The sequence below is a fragment of the Prionailurus viverrinus genome, chromosome D3 (assembly GCF_022837055.1).
Source record: "Prionailurus viverrinus isolate Anna chromosome D3, UM_Priviv_1.0, whole genome shotgun sequence".
In the NCBI taxonomy this organism is placed as follows: domain Eukaryota; kingdom Metazoa; phylum Chordata; class Mammalia; order Carnivora; family Felidae; genus Prionailurus; species Prionailurus viverrinus.
The window spans coordinates 12,025,455-12,045,704 of record NC_062572.1 but is presented as its reverse complement, the minus strand read 5'-3'; the positions used below and the strand labels follow the sequence as shown (position 1 = coordinate 12,045,704).

At 54.7% G+C, this 20,250-nt stretch overlaps 1 protein-coding gene across 1 annotated transcript; it reads left to right on the top strand.

Moving 5' to 3' along the window:
• Positions 1-1,410: 1,410 nt before the first annotated feature.
• TBX3 (T-box transcription factor 3) lies at positions 1,411-16,514 on the top strand. Its single transcript, XM_047827133.1, is given in 12 exon segments — positions 1,411-1,746; positions 2,551-3,784; positions 3,787-3,852; positions 3,855-4,074; positions 5,708-5,975; positions 6,913-6,954; positions 6,956-6,973; positions 7,281-7,427; positions 9,310-9,386; positions 10,444-10,601; positions 12,030-12,706; positions 14,414-16,514. Coding segments are annotated over 11 exon segments (2,232 nt in total). The 5' UTR covers positions 1,411-1,746; positions 2,551-3,687; the 3' UTR covers positions 14,876-16,514.
• Positions 16,515-20,250: the final 3,736 nt, after the last annotated feature.

Genomic DNA, 20,250 nt, shown 5'->3' with positions numbered 1-20,250 from the left:
AAACTTTCCTCTCCTCCCCCCCCCTCCACCCCTTGTGAGCAAGAATGGGGGACGGGTTATGGAGCGGTAACAGGGGTGACCCCAGGGTTAAGTCAGAACTACGGGCAAAATACAGGCATTCGAGGGAGGGGGCCATGTGAGGGCCAGAAATCCCGCTCGGTCCACGCTGGGGCCAGAGGCAAGTCGAGATATTTACGAGTGAAATTAGCAAGCTCCCTTCCCAAGTCCAAAACAGAAGGGAGGCCAAGAAAGCGGAGGACCTAGTGAAACATCTCTCTCCCGTGCATCTGGTCGCTTGAGGGCACCGAGACAGTGAGGAGTGTGTGTGTGTGTGGGGGGGGGGTGTCAGTCGCATTGTGGCTGCAGAACTACTTTCTACATGGAGCGGCCGGCAGAGATTGGCTGGCGAGTGCAGGCAAAACCAGATCGCGGGGATTTGGGGCCGCCGAGCTGCCCCGGGCTCAGGAGGCGAGCGATGTGGGGGAGGGGGTGGGCTTGGGCCTCCAGAGACTCGTGAAACCCTGCAGTGACCTCGGTGGAAGGCGTAAGGAGGGGTAGGCCTGGCCTCTCGCACCCTCCAGGATCGGCCGCTAGGGAGGCGGGGAGGGGGCGTCTGACACCCCAGGGCCCTGCGCCCTCTTTCTTCTCTCTCCCTCTTTCTCTCTTCTCCACCACCGGCAGAGAGACACCAGAGAAAGACAGGCCGAAAGGGAAAGAAGGGGGTGAGATGGCGAGCCAGACGGAGTTCGAAGAACCACTCCATTCTCTCTGGTGACTTCAGGGAATTCTCAGCGCTGGCGCCAAGCGCTCTTAACCATGTGCGTCAAAAATGCGAGGCTGGCAAAGCTTGTCGCCTCTAAAGTTCCGCCCCTATCTCGAGGCCGTTGGCCCACAATAGAAGTGCATTTCACCCTCCACTTGCTCCCATTTCGGAGTCTGGGAGCTGGGGGCGTGGGGATATACAGGGCGGACTAAGAGAGGACCGCGCTGGCTGTGGACACACAGACACACACATCCCAAGCCTTGGGTTTCTTAGCCCCCTAGGCCTTGAAATCAAACCTTTCTCCGCTCCTTTACACTCAAGGAAGCTCTCCACCCAGAAAGGGTAAAAGAACATTCCACCCAAGATTTCCATCCATCCGGGCAGGGACGGCCCAACTCCCTGCCCCCCACCCCAGAAGCGAGAAACGTGGGTTTGGGGAAGCCTCTGATCCAGACAGGGAACCTGTGGTAACATACCAATTCGGCGACAGGTCTGATTCGGAAGACGCCTCCCTCCCCTTCACCCCCGCTGAGCCCCCCCTCCCCCCACACACCCTACCTGAACTGGAACCAGTCACCTCGCCTCTGGGGTGGGGGCGTATCACGGTTTGTTTTACAAATTCACCCCCGACTTCTGGTGAGATAAGTCCCCGGGTGGAGAAAGGACTGAGGCACGAGAGAGATAGGTGCAATGCCCGGAGAAGATACAAGGAGGGCGCGCCTCCCCCTACCAGCTCTCCCAGGGCCGCCGAGGTGAGGGCAGAGGTTCGGCCGGGGCAGGCCCAGAACCTAGTCCCTCGCCGCGCTCCTTCCGTCCCGATCTCCATTCTCTCCTCTACACTCACGCACACATTCAGGTGGAACTCGGGGAGCCCGGATTCGGATAGAAGACGAGATCTAAAAGGGCTGGCAAATGCATTTCAAAAAAAATCCCCGAGTCCGCCTCCCGGGGTGAGCGCAACCAGGGCCGGAGGCGCAGGCTGTGTACGTGTTTGCGTGTACGTGTTTTCGCGCGGGTGGCTCGGTCCCGGGGTGCCCGCGCGTGTCCGCGCGCGGGAGTGGCGGGGCGCTCGGGTCCCCGCCCACGGCTTCGGGTGGGGCCCGGGGGAGAGGGAGCCCCCGCACGCGTGTGCCCGGGAGCCCGCGAGCCCAGGAGCCGGGAGCCCGGCGCCGAGAGCCACCCGAGCTCGGGAGCCCTTCAGCGGCGGCCGGGCGGAGCTGGGCTCCACGTGGGGCCGGGGAGCGCGCAAGCCCGGAGTCTCGGCGCTCGGCGCTCGCCCCTCCGCCGCTGCCGCCTTTTGTTGCGGCCGGCGGCCGAACGGCAGCTCGCCGGGGGCTCGGCCGTCCGCCTGGCCCTCCCGGGGCCGCGGCGAGAGGGTGAGCCGCAGAGGGAAACGGCCGCGGCGGCCGGCGAGGAGAGGCGAGCCGAGCGCGCGAGAGGCGAGCGCCCCTGCCCGGCGCCCGGCGCGCTCTCCGCCTTCCTGGCCCGGCTCGCTCGCTCCCTCCTCCTCCCCCTTCCTCCCCGGGCCCTGCCTCCTCCCTCGATCCGGGGCTGGATGACTGAGGCATTTCAGACGTGGGCTGAGCCAGCGCGAGCGAGCGAGCTCAGGGGCTGCAGCGATCTCTCGATAAGCCACCTAGAGGCGACTCTGTGCGCGCTCCCCAGTGGCTCCCCGCCCTCCCTCTGATCATGTTGACATATTCACAGGACAGGCAGTAGTACCGATGCGGCGCTGCGACGTTACAGTTTCCGACACCTTCTTTTTATAACTCGGCTCTATCCCCCAGCACTCGACCTGTGAAAACCACGCCTATGCAGCAACACAATTGGTCCGAAAGCGTCAAAGAGCCAATCAAGAGGCCTCCGGCTCCCCGCAGCCCACAGCACAGCCCGACCTTCTAGAGCCGCCGTGCAGACGCCCGGGGAATTCTAGAGGCGGAGGAGGGTGGCGCGGAGCTCTCGCTCGCTCGCTCGCTCGCTCTCGCTCCCTCCCTTTCCTCGCGCTCCCTCTCCCGCTCCGTCCCTCTCTCCCCTCTCTCCCTGTCTCTCCCTCTCTCTCCCTCTCTCTCTCCCCCTCTCCCCAGTTCGTTCCCCCCACTCAATCCTCCCTGCCCTGCGCGTCTGGACGCAGATTTAGGAAGCGATTTCGCTCACGTTTTAGGACAAGGAAGACAGGCGCGGGAGAGGAGCGCCGCGGGACTCGGATTGCAACCCAGGACACCCTCCGGAGGCTCGGAGCAGAGGAAGGAGGAGGAGGGCGGACGGAAGCCCAGTTTGCAGTTCAAGTTTTGATAGCGCTGGTAGAAGAGAGCTTGAATCAGAGATTTTTTTTTTTTTTTTTTTTTAAAGGCGAGAGACTTTTCCGCTCTCTCGCTCGCTGGCGGAGCCGGGGTCTAGCGCTACAGCAGACGCCTCCAGCGAGAGAGAGGGAGAGGAAGAGAGACAGGGGGGCGGGGAACAAGGAGAAGAGAAGGTAAAAAGTCTCTCGGAGCTGAGTCGTCCGCAATCGCAACAAAGAACCGGGGGCCGGGGAGCGATTCCTGGGACCGGGGGCTGAAGTGTCGATTCGGCCTAAGCGGCGGCGCTCGGGCGCCAGTGAGACCCTGCTCGCTGCTCTCGCCTGTGAAACCGACTTCCAGGAGCGGCTTTTTAAAAAACGCAAGGCACAAGGACAGTCACCCAAGCGACTATGTCTCCTGATTTCTCGCCTTGCCCTCTTAAAAGAGGCATTCCCTCTTCCCAAAAGACACTTCCCCCCCTTCCCTAGGGTGCTTTAGTTGTGACTCCCCCCCCTTTTTTTCTTTCTTTCTTTCTTTTTTTTTTTTTCTTTCTCAAACTATGTGCTGCTGTTAAAAACCAAAACAAAACCAAACAGCAGCTGCGGACTTGTCCCCGGCTGGAGCCCAGCGCCCCGCCTGGAGTGGATGAGCCTCTCCATGAGAGATCCGGTCATTCCTGGGACAAGCATGGCCTACCATCCGTTCCTACCTCACCGGGCGCCGGACTTCGCCATGAGCGCGGTGCTGGTCACCAGCCGCCCTTCTTCCCCGCGCTGACGCTGCCTCCCAACGGCGCGGCGGCGCTCTCGCTGCGGGCGCCCTGGCCAAGCCGATCATGGATCAATTGGTGGGGGCGGCCGAGACCGGCATCCCTTTCTCGTCCCTGGGGCCCCAGGCGCATCTGAGGCCTCTGAAGACCATGGAGCCCGAAGAAGAGGTGGAGGATGACCCCAAGGTGCACCTCGAGGCCAAAGAACTTTGGGATCAGTTCCACAAGCGGGGCACCGAGATGGTCATTACCAAGTCGGGAAGGTAAGCACGTAGCCGGGCCCCCTCCCCCAAGCTAATGGAGGTGTTTTCTTCTCCCCCCACCTTGCCTTTATCTCTCTCTGTTCCCAGAATACCCGGTTTGCCGGTTACTCGGGCTTAGTCAAAACTTAGTTCCCCTGGAACCAGGTACAGACATTCCCGGCCCCTGCCCCACGGGTCGGAAATTTCAGCTTACCTGGCCCTTTGCAGCCCTAGTTTTTCCCACCTCGGTCCGCACCCTGGATTCCCTACAGGCTAGATAGGATTTTTCCAAGGCACTCAGACATCTCCTGCAGGAAGAAAGAAAACCACCCCATGGCAGGAAGTTCCGCTGTTCAAACCTTTCTGGAACATCCTTATGTCTTTGTTGATGTTCTGGGTTTTGTTTGTTTCATTTTGTTCCCAGCGAGAAAAACTTTCACTGCCCTTTTCTTTTGTGTGGTAGTGGGAGACCCCGAAGCTGGCTCTCCATTTGCCCTTTCTGCTCTCCAGCCTAGCCTCTGGGTCTGCAGGGGGGCCTGCGCTGGCCTCCGGCAGGGTCACAGAGAAATGGAAGGGCATTTGGGTTTGTTTGTCTACACTGCTTCACGTGTCCGTAATCCGAGGGAGAGTTTAGGCAATTTTGGATAATTAAGATGATGTTTGCAGATCCAAGGCCCCTGGAGAGACACATGCTGCTTTTTTCTATATTACCAACCACATTTATATAACGAAAAGGTCCTTGCCTGACCGAAACCTGCCTGTCCCTTAAAATCAATGATTTTTTTTTATGGCATTGAAGTCCATCAAGGCATAGTGTTGGAATAATAAAAATAAACTCCCTCTCTTGAGGGATGTCTCGAGCTTTCGGTATCTTTCCTAGCAAATGAGGCCAAAGCTAGGCATAAACATTCTCTAACCCAGAAGACGTTACCTCGGTTTCGCAGCGAAGTGCTTCCCTTTCGAGTCAGGGACCGTGGGTTGCCACCGCTTCTGGAAATAAGAAGCTGTTGGTGGTACAGCCTTGCCTTTCGGGACGGGCCCGAGCCAGGGGAGAAATGTGGTTAGCAGCATGCCAGGCAGATTGGTTATCAGGCCCAGAAGTCCACCCCAAACTACAGAATTCGTTTTGAGAACTCACTGAAGGCCGGTTTCATTTCCCCCAGAGGCGGGTTCGCTGCTCCGTAGCAGGAAGCTGGACGTTTATTTCCTTGATAAATTTAACTTTTTCCTCAGCAGTGGCGAATTCTAGCCTTGACTGACCCCACTTTAAGTAAAATCCTACCCCTAGCTGTTTAGAAGTAGGACACTCCGGGGACAGGGGGAAAGGCCAGAATTTCTCTGTAAAGAGGGCCATCTGTGAAGTCCTACAAGAGGAAAAAATTGTGGAGAGATTATTAGACGCTGTAGAGAAAGGGAGTGCCATAATTCACTTGTTTTGAACCTTGAGACATTTCACCGTAGAGAAATTGAGGGTGCTTAACACTTCTGTCGTGGAAGGATATAATATTGCCCTCAGTGGCCTTCCTCTGAAACAGAAACTCCTCAGTCAATCACAGGAGAAAGTTTTGAATCAGATTGAAATATTTCAGGGTAAACAGGGACTCAAACCCAAGAGTCTGAGCCATTTCTTTTTCTCTTCCCCTTGCTGTTGTAGGCGAATGTTTCCTCCATTTAAAGTAAGATGTTCCGGGCTGGATAAAAAAGCCAAATATATTCTATTGATGGACATTATAGCTGCTGATGACTGTCGATATAAATTCCATAATTCTCGGTGGATGGTGGCTGGTAAGGCTGACCCTGAAATGCCAAAGAGAATGTACATTCACCCAGACAGCCCGGCTACCGGGGAACAGTGGATGTCCAAAGTTGTCACTTTCCTCAAACTGAAACTCACCAACAACATTTCGGACAAACACGGATTTGTAAGTTTCACCGCTCAGTAAAATTTTCTCTTTCTTCACCTTAGCAAAGGCAGCGCTTCCCCTGGCCTTGTAAAATCACCGGTTTCTGCTCAGACTTCTCCCTTGCCCTCTGTTGCTAAGTGTAGCAAAAGTTGTTCCATCGGAAACAGAGCCAGAGAGAGGATTCCGGGGTGTTTCTCTTTGGATAATGGAAGGCCTGGCGCTCTAAAAGAAACGAGGGCGAGAACACTCACCACTCGCGTTCTGTGGCAATTCCAGGTCTTGGTAAACGCCTGACAGTGAAGTTAAAAACCAATTGTTAAGCTACAAAATCAATTTTAAAGTTATGTGTCTGCCAGGAATTTGTTTTGAGCTATTCTACTTCTGTTTGGAAACGAGCCTTATTATTTCTTGGGCGGGGGGTTAAGGTTCAGAGCCCTGGCTACGTTGGTTAAAAGGGTGTGAGTACATTTTTGGAAAGATTTTTTTTTTTTTTTCTCCTCCGAAAAAAAAGAAACTCGGGCTTAGGTGAAAGTCAGGTTTGCTAGAAATGAGACGGAGCTCTCCAGGATAAAAATGATGTGCATGTTGGAAGTGTATGCATGGAGTCAGTGGGAGAGTCCTTAGAAACTTTGAGGAGACTGGAATTGCTTGTAAAAGTCAAGCAAAACACCTTTTGCCCCCTGCCCCTCCCCCTCCCCAACATTTCAATAAAATAAACCGAGTGATAAGCGAGGAATAAGCAGAAAGATTAGGCCCAGGAAGATGTGAATGACGCGGAAATATCTTCAGCGGGCAGGAATTGCATTTGAAGCCTTTGATTTGATTAAGGCATAAATATTCCTCTCTAGAGTTCAACCTTTCAGGGCTTTAAGTGGATTGGCTCGTCAATTAGTGGGCGCTTAAAGGACTGAATCATTTTGTAAATTAAAATGCATGTTTTTCTCTATCTTTTAAGACTTTGGCCTTCCCAAGTGATCACGCAACGTGGCAGGGGAATTTATAGTTTTGGTACTCAGGTAGGCTAGGGTTCAAGGTACGAACGGACCTTAGATGGTGAGGGTGGGGGGGACCCTTTGGAAACCGAGGAGCAGTTTGGATTCTCCAGAAGATAACATGTGTGGAGCGGAGTGTGCCCAAAGAGGTGCTCCGAGGAGAGGAGGTGGGCTCCAGATAAGCTTGGTACCCTTCGGTGGGGTAGATGTCAGCCTGGCAGGGGTCCTAAGGTCCCGTTTGTCTCACTAAACCTTTTTTTTTTTTTTTTTTTTTTTTTTTGCTGTGTGTCTCCCCTCTCCCCTGCGCGCCCCCCCCTCCACCCCCCCGCAGACCATATTGAACTCCATGCACAAATACCAGCCACGGTTCCACATCGTGAGGGCCAATGACATCTTGAAACTTCCTTATAGTACATTTCGGACATACTTGTTCCCCGAAACTGAGTTCATCGCCGTGACAGCATACCAGAATGACAAGGTAACCAAAAGTCGCTTTTCTTTTCCACGGTGATATTTTTCCCCTCACCTTTAAGCTGCCTGGGGAAGACGCTGAGGGATTTACAAAAGAATTGGATGGGAGAGGCTCAGTTTTCTTCTGTGATTTGACCTTCAGGGGAGCTTTTGGAGGGGAAGGGGCTCTGAGCGCGTCCAAGAGGCAGGGAACGCACAAAACAAAACAAAAACTTGACCAGCTAGGACTCCAACGCGGAGTGAAAACATGCCAAACTAACTTTGCTAGTGAGCAGCTCCTATAACCGTGTTGCCACCGGCTTCCCCACTCCTGGCTTTTTCTTGTTTGTTTTGAGGCTCAGCTTCCTCTCCTTCTGGAAGAAGCATCAAAAACCAGGTTCCAGGTTCTAAAGGCACCAGCTAAAAAGTTAAGGCAAAAGCCATTTGGGATATCCTGGGAGGAGAATCCCATTGGAGAACAGATTTTCTCCCCTAGCCAGAAACCCTGAGTAGCTGGTCTGGTTTTTATTACCTTTTATGCTGCTGTGTTTTTTATGGTGTGTGTGTGTGTGTGTGTGTGTGTGTGTGTGTGTGTGGTTGGAAAAACCTCCTCTGATCACAGGGTCATGCTAATCGAGTTGTCTGAGGCTTTTGAGATGAGATGACCAAAGTCATCCCTTCATTTGAAGGTTTTTTTTTTTTTTTCTCCCTTGGGCCTGAAGCCCAGATTAGAAGTACCCCCAAATGGACCAGCAGGCAGCACCTGATATGTCAAGTTATGCTGGCCTGAAGGTCATGGGCATGTGCACCGAGAGACCCGGGGAAAGTGAAGCTTGCTGATTCCCCAGCTCCCAGCTTGACTGTCAGCAGGCTGTTCTGGGGGTGGGGGCAGCAGAGGACCCCTGCTCTTCTGAGCCTTGTTTCCTTTTGCGTTTGAATACGTTGTCCCCATGGGTGGGTCCTCTGACTTTCTAGATCTCTCTCTTTTTTTTTTTCCTCTAAGGGAAGGGATTTGAAAGATTACATACTATGGGATTTTGCCCCAGTGTGCAAATGCACGCTCCCTCTAGACCCAGAATCCTGTGAATCTGAGTTGTTAAAGTAATAACAAAACATAGCATTTTTGATGGGACAAAGAGGCCACAGGCCTTCTCCAACCTAAGGGGGGGGTGGCAGAGCATATAAATGAAAACAAATGTTTCCAGTGGTCATTCAGTCCTTTGACATCTGTAATTGTCAATATTGTAATTCCCCAACCCTCCTCCCCCCCACCGACCCCGACCCAGCAAAAAATAAAAAATAACAAATAAATAAATAAATAAATAAATAATCAAACCCACTCTGGCACAAGAGCAGCGAAACCCCATAAATCATTTTATTAGATTCACAGAAAAGTTTGGAGTGTATGCTGTGTGTGTGTGTGTGTGTGTGTGTGTGTGTGTGTCTGTGTGTGTGTGTGTGTGTTTGGGGGCAGGATTTACGCCATAACATATTTTATGATGAATTGCACTGTATGAAAAAAACACAAAATGAAAGCATAATTTTAAGATCTACAGGTTGTCTCTTTTGACAACTTTGACAGTCTTTCCATTTCTAAACCCAAGCTCTCAAGGCTGCCTGCAGAACAGAATGAGGCATTTCCCAGACGGTATAATTTCAGTCTGGAATCCCTGCTGTGGCTTCCTATGGGAGGTGTAAGCCATGGTGTAGATCCTTGATTTTTCTCCGGGTCCCCTCCACCCTTACAACCGTTATTCCTCTCCCTTTCTCTTTAACCTGGCATATACGAATGACTTCTTTTGGCTAGTCCAATTTCTAGTAGACTAAGTGGGGGGGGGCGGGAACTCCCCCCCGAAACATTCTAGAAAATGAAGCCAATGTCTCTTTCTTGCTTGTGTCTCCTCCTCTAGATAACTCAGTTAAAAATAGACAACAACCCTTTTGCAAAAGGTTTCCGGGACACTGGAAATGGCAGGAGAGAAAAAAGGTGAGTGGAGACCCTTAACCAGTATTTTCTCAGGTAATTTGGAGAATTATTTCCCTTGGACCCAAGCCTCAACTGTTAGAAGCGGGATGCAGGCACTTATATTAAGAAGGTGTGTGTGTGTGGAGGGGGGGGGGGGTGGTGGAAAAGAATTGACCGCCTCTCTGCTACCTGCTTGCAAGGACACGAACTAGGCCACACCATAGCGGTCTCTGGAAGAAAAGTGTCAGGGATAACAGATCATAGACAGTCGCCTATTCATTCCTAATGAACTTCATCCCAGCCAGGTCCCAGGAAAGGACTAAACCATTCACAAAATGCTTTGGAATTTTTGCAAACTTGTCTTGCAAATACGGTCCGACAGAACTGAGGCCCCTTGAGAAATCTAGGATGCTCTCCTTCATGGGTATACATATCATTTTGCATGAAGCAGACAGCTGGATAGTATATGGAAGCGGCTCTCCCCTCCCCCACCCGCTTTCAAAGAATTTCCAAAATCCAGAAGATCAGCCCAGATTTTTAACCTCTCCCCTTGCGGGGGCGGGGGCGGGGGGCGGTGAGCGTTAAAACATAATGTCCAACATCCACATACATTCTTATTTCCCCCCTCCGGTTACGATGGGTATGTCGGTAACATAACACAATTAAAGTGCACCGTGAAATAAGCAAGTTGGCAACCGCGGTCTTAGCAACCAGTGGGGAGTTTGGAGGCTGTGTGTGTTCACCAGCTGGGGCACCCAGTTCACCCTCCTTCTGTAAGGCCGGCCGTTCAGCTGTCTGTGGCCCGTGCTCTTGCCCTAATGAACTGCTGATCTTGAGTGGAGCTGAAGCCTTCTTCCTCCAACAGCCCCCTCCCCTCCGTGCCACACTCAGGCCTCCTTACAGGCCCCAGAACAATGCTCGGGTCTCTGGCTGCCTCGGGGCAAGCAGGTTTCAGAGAAACCGTGGGTGGTGGGCAGGGTGAGGTGTGCCCAGTGCGCCTCTTTGGAGAGGGTGAGGCGGACAAAGAGGGGAAATGTCTGTTCCGCTCTGTGACGCTGGGTGTGGGTTTCTGGCACAGAAAACAGCTCACCCTGCAGTCTATGAGGGTGTTCGATGACAGACAGAAGAAGGAGAATGGGACCTCAGATGAGTCCTCAAGCGAACAGGCAGCCTTTAACTGCTTTGCCCAGTCCTCGTCTCCAGCTGTCTCCACCGTAGGGACATCGAACCTCAAAGGTAGGACCTGATCGCCTCCAGTCTCTCCACTCCAGGTTTGGGGCTGGGGGGGGGGCGCGGCTGGGAGATTTGGGGGGGGGTATCCACCAGGGACCCTGCCCTTCAAAAACTTCAGATGCTTCTTCAAGTCCCTAAGCAGGAGCCACAGTTCAAAGAGGGTGGCCAGGTGTGTCCCCGTCCCTCAGGTGTATAAAGGAGAACTCTGAACCCCCTTTCTGCAAACCTTGGTTTGGCTGAGGCCGGGGTGGCTGTTCCTTCTCGGTGGGGCCATCTTTGAAAACTTGCGCGGAGCACGTCTCTGTCTCTGTCTCTCTCCCTCAACTCTCTCCAAGCTAGCAACTGGTGACTTTTTACTATCTTTGAGCTCTAGATTAAAATGTATTTGGCCTGAGGCAGGGGGGTGGGGAGGGGATTCTCTGCCACCTGGAACAGGGACAGTGGCTGAGAAAACGTCCAGCCTTAGAGCCAACAATGGGAAAACAGCACTGGGGAAGCAGAGGAGGCCCTGGGGATCCAAGTAGGGAGAGTAGGGGAGAGAGAGAGCGGACAAGATGCTTCAAACCCCCAGTTAGTTCCTGTGTTTAAAGAACAAGAACTATTTATTTGGAAAGACACACACACTCTCTCAGGGGGAAGAAACCTGTTTTTAAGTGAATTAAAATGAAAGTCCATGATGACTTCAGTCCATTTAAACTTTAAACATAAAATAGGATCCCTTTTTCTTTTCCTTTTTTTTTTTTTTCCCTGGGGGGAGACCCACAGAGGGTGTAGTGAAAGAATCTGTGATTGTCCCAGGGTGGGTGAGCGGGCTGCCCCCATCAGTCTGCGGGGACAGGGGCAACAGAAGGTTCCAGTTGAATGTGTGTGTGTGGAGGGAGGGTGTGGATTTCTGCCACTGCCACCAGGGCAGGGTTCAAACGGATCCTTCTGGAAGAATTCACAAATTTCTGGAAGGTGCCAATCTTGGACACTCACTGCACAAAGACTCTGGATAGTAACTAGGAGGTGTTCCTGAAGTGAGTTTTAGGATACGTTTAATTCTGTTTCTAAAAAGTGAAGGCAGTGAACTGGGGAAAGGCGAGTAAAGGCTTTGACAGGGTAGGAGCTCAACGGTCGATTGCAAAAAATAGTAAAAGTCCACTAGTGGTTCGGGGGAGGGGGAGTTCTGTGGGGAAGGGGTTCAGTTCTATGTAAATATTGTAAATTGAGGGTTAGCTTAGTGAATCGTCCCAGGAAAGTTGTGAGGTGTCATCACTCCCACTTTGCGGATGAGAAAACTGAGGCCCGGAGAGGTTAAGGGGCCGGCCGGGGACCACACAGCTAGTACATGGCCCGAGCTGGGATTCAGACCAGGCAACTGGAGTTCCCCGCTGGCCCAGATTGGAGCTCACGCCCTTCCGCTTGGCTTTTGTGCCCCTCCTATGGTAGATCTGTGTCCCAGCGAGGGGGAGAGCGACGCCGAGGCCGACAGCAAAGACGAGCACGGCCCGGAGGCCTGCGACGCGGCCAAGATCACCACCACCACGTCGGAGGAGCCGTGCCGCGACAAGGGCAGCCCCGCGGTCAAGGCGCACCTCTTCGCCGCCGAGCCCGGCGGCCGGCCCCGGGACAGCGGGCGGCCGGACAAGGCGTCGCCCGACTCGCGCCACAGCCCGGCCACCATCTCGTCCAGCACCCGCGGCCTGGGCGCCGAGGAGCGCCGGAGCCCGGGCCGCGAGGGCGCGGCCACGTCCAAGGCCGAGGAGGCGCGCGCGCTGCCGGGCAAGGAGGCCTTCGCGCCGCTCACGGTGCAGACGGACGCGGCCGCCGCGCACCTGGGCCAGGGCCCCCTGCCGGGCCTCGGCTTCGCCCCCGGGCTGGCGGGTCAGCAGTTCTTCAACGGGCACCCGCTCTTCCTGCACCCCGGCCAGTTCGCCATGGGGGGCGCCTTCTCCGGCATGGCGGCCGGCATGGGGCCCCTGCTGGCCACCGTGTCCGGGGCCTCCACCGGCGTCTCGGGCCTGGATTCCACCGCCATGGCCTCCGCGGCCGCGGCGCAGGGACTGTCGGGGGCGTCGGCCGCCACCCTGCCCTTCCACCTCCAGCAGCACGTCCTGGCCTCGCAGGTAATTAGGGGTCATCCACGGGGCTCTCCAGACCCTCCCTCAGGGTGGCTCTGCTTACCCCACCCTGCGTGCGATGCCAGACCCCCACCAGTCCCCCTGGCTTAGGAGCCCTAATAATAATAATTAATCATAATAAGAATTGCTAGATCGAGGTTTATCTCACTGACTCCGCAGAACCTGACACTCCCTCCCTCCCCCCCCCAAAAAAACTTTAAATTTTTTTCTAAGTTAAGGGCTGTTTCTAGTAGAGTAGGAAAGCAGTAATCATGCTAATGGCTCTATCTGGCACTTCGGTTGTGCTCGGTCTGTTCTGCTTTCAGTGGCACTGTTGTCACCTCCCCTTTATAGACGAGGTGGCAGAGGCCCAGAGATGTTGAGTCACTTATCCAAAGTCACACAGCCTGTAAGTGGTGGGGCAGAGGCGCTGACTTCAGGACCTTCTTCAGGGTCTATGATGTCAGCTTCAGAGCTCTAATGCCTCTCCAATGGCTCATAGCCAACGGCCCCGCCAGGAATCACACAAGGGGGGGACCACGGCCTGGGGAGGGGCAGGGACTGTTTTTGGGTGGGAGTTGAGTCTTCTGCCTTTCCTTCCAGTGGGAAGCTTGTCCCCTGTCCCTCACCCCAAGCAGGCCAGCCTGTGCCCCAAAGGGTTAATGGTTTGTGCCTGTGTGGGAAATGTCAGAGGATAGGGGCAGACTTCTTCGGCTGGCTGTGGCAGGCCTGGCGGCCTCTTATACGGGTCAGACAGCTGTGCCGGGGTGCAGGGCAGCTGGGGAGAAGTCGGGCCCGCTGGAAATGCTCTGAACCCAGCGAGAAAGGTTCTGTGGGGTTTTCTGCACGCCCTTGCCTTTGTTTTGTCTGAGTACATTCGTCTCCCTTCTCTGAGCCAAGAGGCAGGGTTTGCTCCCCTCTGGTGGGGGGGGGGGGGGAGGGAGGGGAGGAGGGAACTGAGAACAGGGCTGGCTTCTGGCCCTTCCCCTTGCTCCCCTCTCCTTCTGGAGACCCTGTCCTGGAGGGGCTGCCTGGGCAAACAGGTAGGTAGTCAGGGTACCTACCCCATGGCAAAGGACAGAGAGAACTGGCCCAGGGCAGGGGGGCCTAAATTTTAAATTCAGCTTCTGGAACTTGAAGCTGAGTGGCTTCCTGTACCCGTGGGGCCTACCTCGGTTTCTCTACCTGTAATACCAGTGTATCAGGCCAGATGATTTGTTTGTCCCCGTTTAGAGCAAACACCTTTCGCTCCCCCCACCCCCAATTGCCTTTAGCAAATGTATGTCCCATAATTTATACCCTTTGCTACCTTTGTGGCTGGACTAGCCTGCAGCCCCATTTATCAGGTGCACCGACTGACCCCAGTGGGAGAATTTCTAACAGTTCTGTTGGTCAGGTGCCCCATGTAGCGCGTTGCGGGCCTTAGCCCATTCACTATCCAAAGTCCCAGTAAGGGTACGAACTATCTCGTATATCCCTGGGGTTTTTTGTTGTTGTTGTTGTTGTTGTTTTTCCTCCATAAGAAAGCTGGGGCACAGGGAGTGAAGTGGATCTAGAGAAGGAAAGCTGAGTGCCCCAGCCCCAGAGATTAATGACTTGCCCAAGGCCCCAAGGTTGGGGGGAGGGGGCGGGTGGACGGTCGAGGTTGGCTCCTCCCCGCTGCGCAGGCCCTGCGAGCCGATTCACCGCCTGCGTTTCTCTTTCTCCCCGCAGGGCCTGGCCATGTCGCCTTTCGGAAGCCTGTTCCCTTACCCCTACACGTACATGGCCGCGGCGGCGGCCGCGTCTTCGGCCGCGGCCTCCAGCTCGGTGCACCGACACCCCTTCCTCAACCTGAACACCATGCGCCCGCGGCTGCGCTACAGCCCCTACTCCATCCCCATGCCGGTCCCGGACAGCAGCGGCCTGCTCACCACCGCCCTGCCGTCCATGGCCGCGGCCGCGGGGCCCCTGGACGCCAAAGCCGCCGCGCTGGCCGCCAGCCCGGCCTCGGTGGCCGTGGACTCAGGCTCGGAACTCAACAGCCGCTCCTCCACGCTCTCCTCCAGCTCTGTGTCCTTGTCGCCCAAACTCTGCCCGGAGAAGGAGGCGGCCACCAGCGAACTGCAGAGCATTCAGCGGTTGGTCAGCGGCTTGGAGGCCAAGCCGGACAGGTCCCGCAGCGGGTCCCCGTAAAGCCCTCCCTAGAAAAAAATCTCTTCATTCCAGTCTCCAGTCTGCAGTGCACTTTGTCGGATGTAAAATAAACCACGGGCGCGCCGTGGGGTTGGCCCTTTGTGCAGTCCTGTCTGGGAAGGGGTGCGGGACTCCTCGAGAATGTGCTAGAAACAGGCCCTGTCTTCTTGGCGTGGTTTATATATCCAGGATCTGACTCAGATTCTGGGGCCCAGAAATGTCTGTTGCCTTGAGCTGTTGGGGTAGGAGTTAAACCATTTATAGCCACAGCACCTCCCGCCACAAGGCTGGTCTGGTTGCTGTGGGGAGAAAAAAAGGTAGCCAGGCCCACCAGGAGGGGAGGTGTTGAAAGGCTCCTCCCCCAGTGCAGATTTATATATATATATATTTTTTTTTCCTTCACCGTGTCAAGTAGAAACAAAAACAAAATAAAAAAAAATATACTGGGGACAAATGAATACGTTAACATGATTCTGTTTGTGAACATTAAAACTTTATAGTGACTTGCATATCAGTTCTAAATAAATGACTGAGCAGCATTGTTTGGGGAAGGAAGTCCTTGCCATCCTTTGGTCTCTATTAAGGAAATCTGTGTCTTTTTAATATTCTTGTGATGTTTTAAGAGCCGCTATAGGTCTCTTTTTGCATGATCCACAGTAATGTATTTGTGGTTTTTATTTGAATGCTTGCTTTTAGAGAGAAAAGAACATGAACCCATACTCCCCCCCCCCCCATTCTCTACCCTCCAATTGGCAATCCCAAGGGGGGGAGGACTTAAAGGGAAGGGGTGGGGAGAACACACACACACAAAGTGAATTTATTTTATCTCATCTTTGTAGCAGGATTTATGTCTCAGTTAATTCTCTTTCCTCTATATGCAATAACAAGGTTTTAAGAAAAATAATAAAGAAGAAGTGAGACTATTAGACAAAGTATTTATGTAATTATTTGATAACTCTTGTAAATAGGTGCAATATGAATGCTCGGAAAATTAAACTTTAATTTATTGACGTTGTACATAGGTCTATGTAAATAGGATCGCAGCCGCCTGGTTTTGTGTTCTTGTTTTCCTTTCGTCAATTTTATTTCAAGGCCACAGGATCGCTTTTAAAACTAGAAAACACACTTTCTGCACCGACACCAACAGACTTTCAAAAGAGCTGTCTGAAAAAAAAAAGTTTTTTCTTTTTTAGTGTCCAAGAATGGGGGGGGGGGAAGCACCATTGTCTATTTCACCCCAAACTGGGGAGGTGTGCAACTTACCTTAAGTTCCTTAAAATATAACACCCTAAGAGTGTTTCTGAGATTGCTTGGGGGTGGGGAGGGGTGGGGGGGACCGGGAGTGCAGAGGCTGTGGATTGATTTTCTAATTTTTCTTTTGTATTTGTATTTGCTAGTCTGGTTTCTTCAAAACGAAGTGGGATTGACTACTGTCTTCAATATTGATGGTGTTTTGAATTGGTGCCTATAGAGCTATATTCCCAGTTCACGAGTCAGGTGCTGAGGGATGGTTTAAAGACAAAAATTCATGAAGGTATATTTTGTGTTCTAATTGTTGATGAGTTCTTTGGTTTTCTGTATTTCTTCCCCTCTCTTTAAAAACAGCATTGAAATTTCAATAAATTTTTATTGAAATGTCCCTGGGCCTCGTGTGAAGTGCTTTCTTTAGAAAACTTTTCTGCAAGCCGAGGCTTCTGTCCCCTCTTGCTTCCTCAGTCCCCTTCCCTTCGCCTTTAAGTAATTAAGACCGCCCCCACGGAACCCAAATGAGCTGTCACTCAAGTTCCAAAGCTAAAAACAAAAGTCCCTTACTGGGGCGAAGGGAGCCGCTCCGATCTGAAATTACTTTTCCTTTAAATCAGGGAGCAAAACGAGAGACGGGAAGAGAAGACTGATTAGAATCGGGTTGAATTGCAATTTCAGATACTTAAGTTTTAATGGAAAAAGAATGCTCCCCTCCCCAAGTCCGTGGTTCCCACACGAGTCCGACCAAAAATACGGTCGAGGACTGCGAACGTTTTCGTTTTAGGCTCGCTCTCCCTTTTCACGTCCATCCGGAAAATGCAAGTCAAAACTATCTCTTTGCATCAGTGTGCAAAAAAAAAAAAAAAAGATCTCGCCGCCAGACCAGGCTGGGCAAGGCAGCGACCCTCCCGGGTGGTGGGAGACCTGGCAGGGCCCCAACGTCCCCCGTGTCTCTGCTGGGACCCTGCTGACCCAGGGCTCCCCAACGTGCGTGCGGAATGCGGCCAGCTCCGCGCAAACTTAGCTGTGTCACGCGAGGGGGAGGCAGGTTTTCACCGCCAGGGAAAGGTAATTCGAGGGCGCATAGTTGACCCCCTCCCAGGGAAAAGTCACCCAGGAGGCTGACACCCTCCTCCGGCCCTCCCCTCCAGCCAGCCTCCAGGCTGTTTGGGGAGTTGCCTTTTGAAGTTCAATTTATTTTTGAAACATTCAATAAAAAATAGCGAGGCCGTGACAGCCTTTTGGTCTCCTAGTGTCCCCACCCCCACCCTCGCCGTGGAGGTGTATTTGTGCGGGGGGGGGGGTGGGGGGGGGTGGGAGGGGGGCGGGCAAGGGAAGGTTCTCGAGGCCTTTTCTTGCCCTGGGGGCCGTGACGTGAGGACCCAGCCGGAGCCTGCCTGGCGGCTGCCTCCCTCCCCCTCCCTGGAGCCCGCCAGCCCGGCCCCAAGTCCCTGTCACCTTCGGGCCTCTTGAATGGCCGGCAAGGAGGATCCCTCTCCCCTCCCTCCTCCCGGACTTGGAAGGGGATCGAGGTCGGGACCTTTGAGGGGGGGGGGAGGGAGTGGCAAGCTCCTTGCATCTCCAGCCAGGCACGTGGGGCGCCACACACCCTCTCCAGTGCTGTCTTCCCGGGTGAGAGGGCAAACGACCGGGGGAGGGGGGGGGCTTATAGGGCCTGGGGACCTTTGGGGCCCTGGCTCCCCGCAAGGCTGGGAGATTTGCGGGGTGCGCGCCCACCGGGGCCGGCTTTGGGCCCAAGGATTCGGCGCGGAGCCTGCGCCCCTGGAAGGTGGCAGTGGGCAGGGTGTGCCCCGTGCGCTCTCCCTCCCGAGTCGGGGAGCAAAGAGCCTCGGCCTCGGAGGGGGAAGGAATGCTTTTCTTTCTCAGCTCCCATCTGCTCCCCCCGCCCCAAGATTCTCGGACAGTGCTCAGACGTGTGGCCGGCCTCTCCCACCGCTCGCCCCCACCCCCCCCCACCCCTTAATCTCCTGTGTATCTTATTTGTATGTAGTGATGTTAATGAGTAACTCTGGTGGCGCTGATGGACGGGGGGTGAACCGCTCGCAATCTCTCTGGATTTCGTGGCCTATTACTCACCTGGCGCCGGTCGCAATCTCGCCGCGGGCTTTATGGTGGCGGCGGCCGCCGCGGAGGCCACTCGGGGCCGGCGCCTTCGGCTTTTTTTTTTTTTTCCGGGCTTCGAGTGCCACCTATCTGTCTGGCCCACGAATGCGCCCCGGTCGCCGCCGCTTGCTGGGCACCCCAGCGCCTCCCGGGTTCCGGAACTCGGGCGTTTCACCTTTGCCCCTTCGCAGCCTCGCCACCCCAGCCTGTGCTCCCCTCCTTCTCTGACCACCCCCCCCCCCCCACCTCCCCACGTCCCAGCGTCGGAAGAAGCAGTGAGTGGTCGCTTTCCTGGGTATCACTTTCACTCCTCTTTGGGCCTCAGATGAGAAAAACAGTCCTTCCCGTCTCTGGGTTTCCAAAGACAGTCAGGAAATCCAGTGAGGGGACCCTGCTCATCGTTTTCTGGCCAAGCGCCCTCCTGCTTGGCGTGGACATCTCCAGCAGTTTTCCCCGACCCAGCCGGGCGGGGGATAACCTGAGTTCTTAGTGGGCAGATGGAGAGAGGAAGGATTCCCTCCTCCCCCAGATAACATAATTTAAAATGTAGCCTGGATGCCACCTCCCTTTGCCTGGATGCGCGCGCTCTCTCTCTCTTTCTTAGAACTCTGGAATGTTTCGGTCTTTACACTGGCCGCGTCTACAGGGACAAAGGCCGCGCGGCTCCAGGGAGCAGCAGTCCGTCTCGGCGGGGGTCAGAGCTGCGGCAGCCGGCAGGGCCGAGCGACTTCGTGATTTGTAAATTTAAGGTGACAAATGCGGGTGCCGGCCGGAGCCCTGCGGCCCCCGCCGCTTGGGGAGGTCGGCTCCAAGCCTGGCTGCGCCCTGGCGTCTGAGACCGGCGGAGGGGCGGGGTGGGGTCGCCTTTTGCTGTGCTTTGAGCCGCGGGTAAAGGCGTCCGGGTTCCTGCTGACCTCCCGGCGCTAATTGCAGGGGCCGAAGGGCGCGCTCCGGCAGAGGCAGGGGTCACGACCTGTGCGCTCCCTCCTCCCGCTCCCTCCTCCCGGGTCCCGCCAGCCCGAAGGAGCGGGGCGTGTGCACGCGGGCGTGCGTGTATGAGTGAGTGAGTGAGCGTGCGCGCGCGCGTGCAGGGCCCCCCTCTGGATCTGCGCTGTCCTGGAAACCCACTCCTTCCTTGTGGGGAAAGTTCTCGGCCCTTAGGCCCTCCAAAAAATTCCATCCGAGAAGGAAAACCCTTGTTGTGACCTTTCCCCTAAACCAGCACACGGGCAGCCGCCTTCGGGCGCTGCAAGAGGTTTGACACGCTTCGCGTCCGCGCGCTTTCTGCCTCGCTGGTTTCCAAATTCGACCTCACGGCAACCGGCCAAGAGAGAGGCTGCTGGGTGTGGGTGCCAGGCCGGGACGTGGGCTCTTCTGTACGTGGCCTCGGATGTGCGGACCTGCGGGTGGCTCTTTGGGTGTGTGAGTTCTGAGGCGCGCGTGTGCGTGTACTTGCTCGTGCCCGGTCTGCAGACGTCTCTTCCAATTTAGACTTCGAGGTGCACGCGCAAGACAGTTCCGGATGCAGATGCATTTGGTTGTTTTACAATCAAGATGCGTATAATCAAGATGTATATGTTGCAGATGTCGGCGTTCAAAGTACACGGAACGATAATAAAAGGAGCTGGCATGCAAGGGGCACGTGCGCGTGCCAGGCGCTCCGTTAAGCACCCCCACCCAAGTGAGCTCACCATTAACCCCTATGAGGTGGGTATGATTTTTGTCCCTGTTTGACAGAGGAGGAAACTGAGGCACACGGCAGTTAAGTCACTTAACCGAGATCACCTGGGACACTGGAGCCGGAATTCCAGTCCAAGGGGACGCCAGAACCCACTTCAATCCCTCTTCCTAATTCAGGTGGAGACGTATGTATGTACCTATGGTGCACGTGTCCCCGGCTGCAGAGAAATCTATGGGCGTGTTCCGGGTTTTCCTGTGTCTCACGCGCCCTTTGGAGGAGAGAACATTTTCATTTCTCTGGGCTTCGGTCTAGCAGTGGGAAAAGT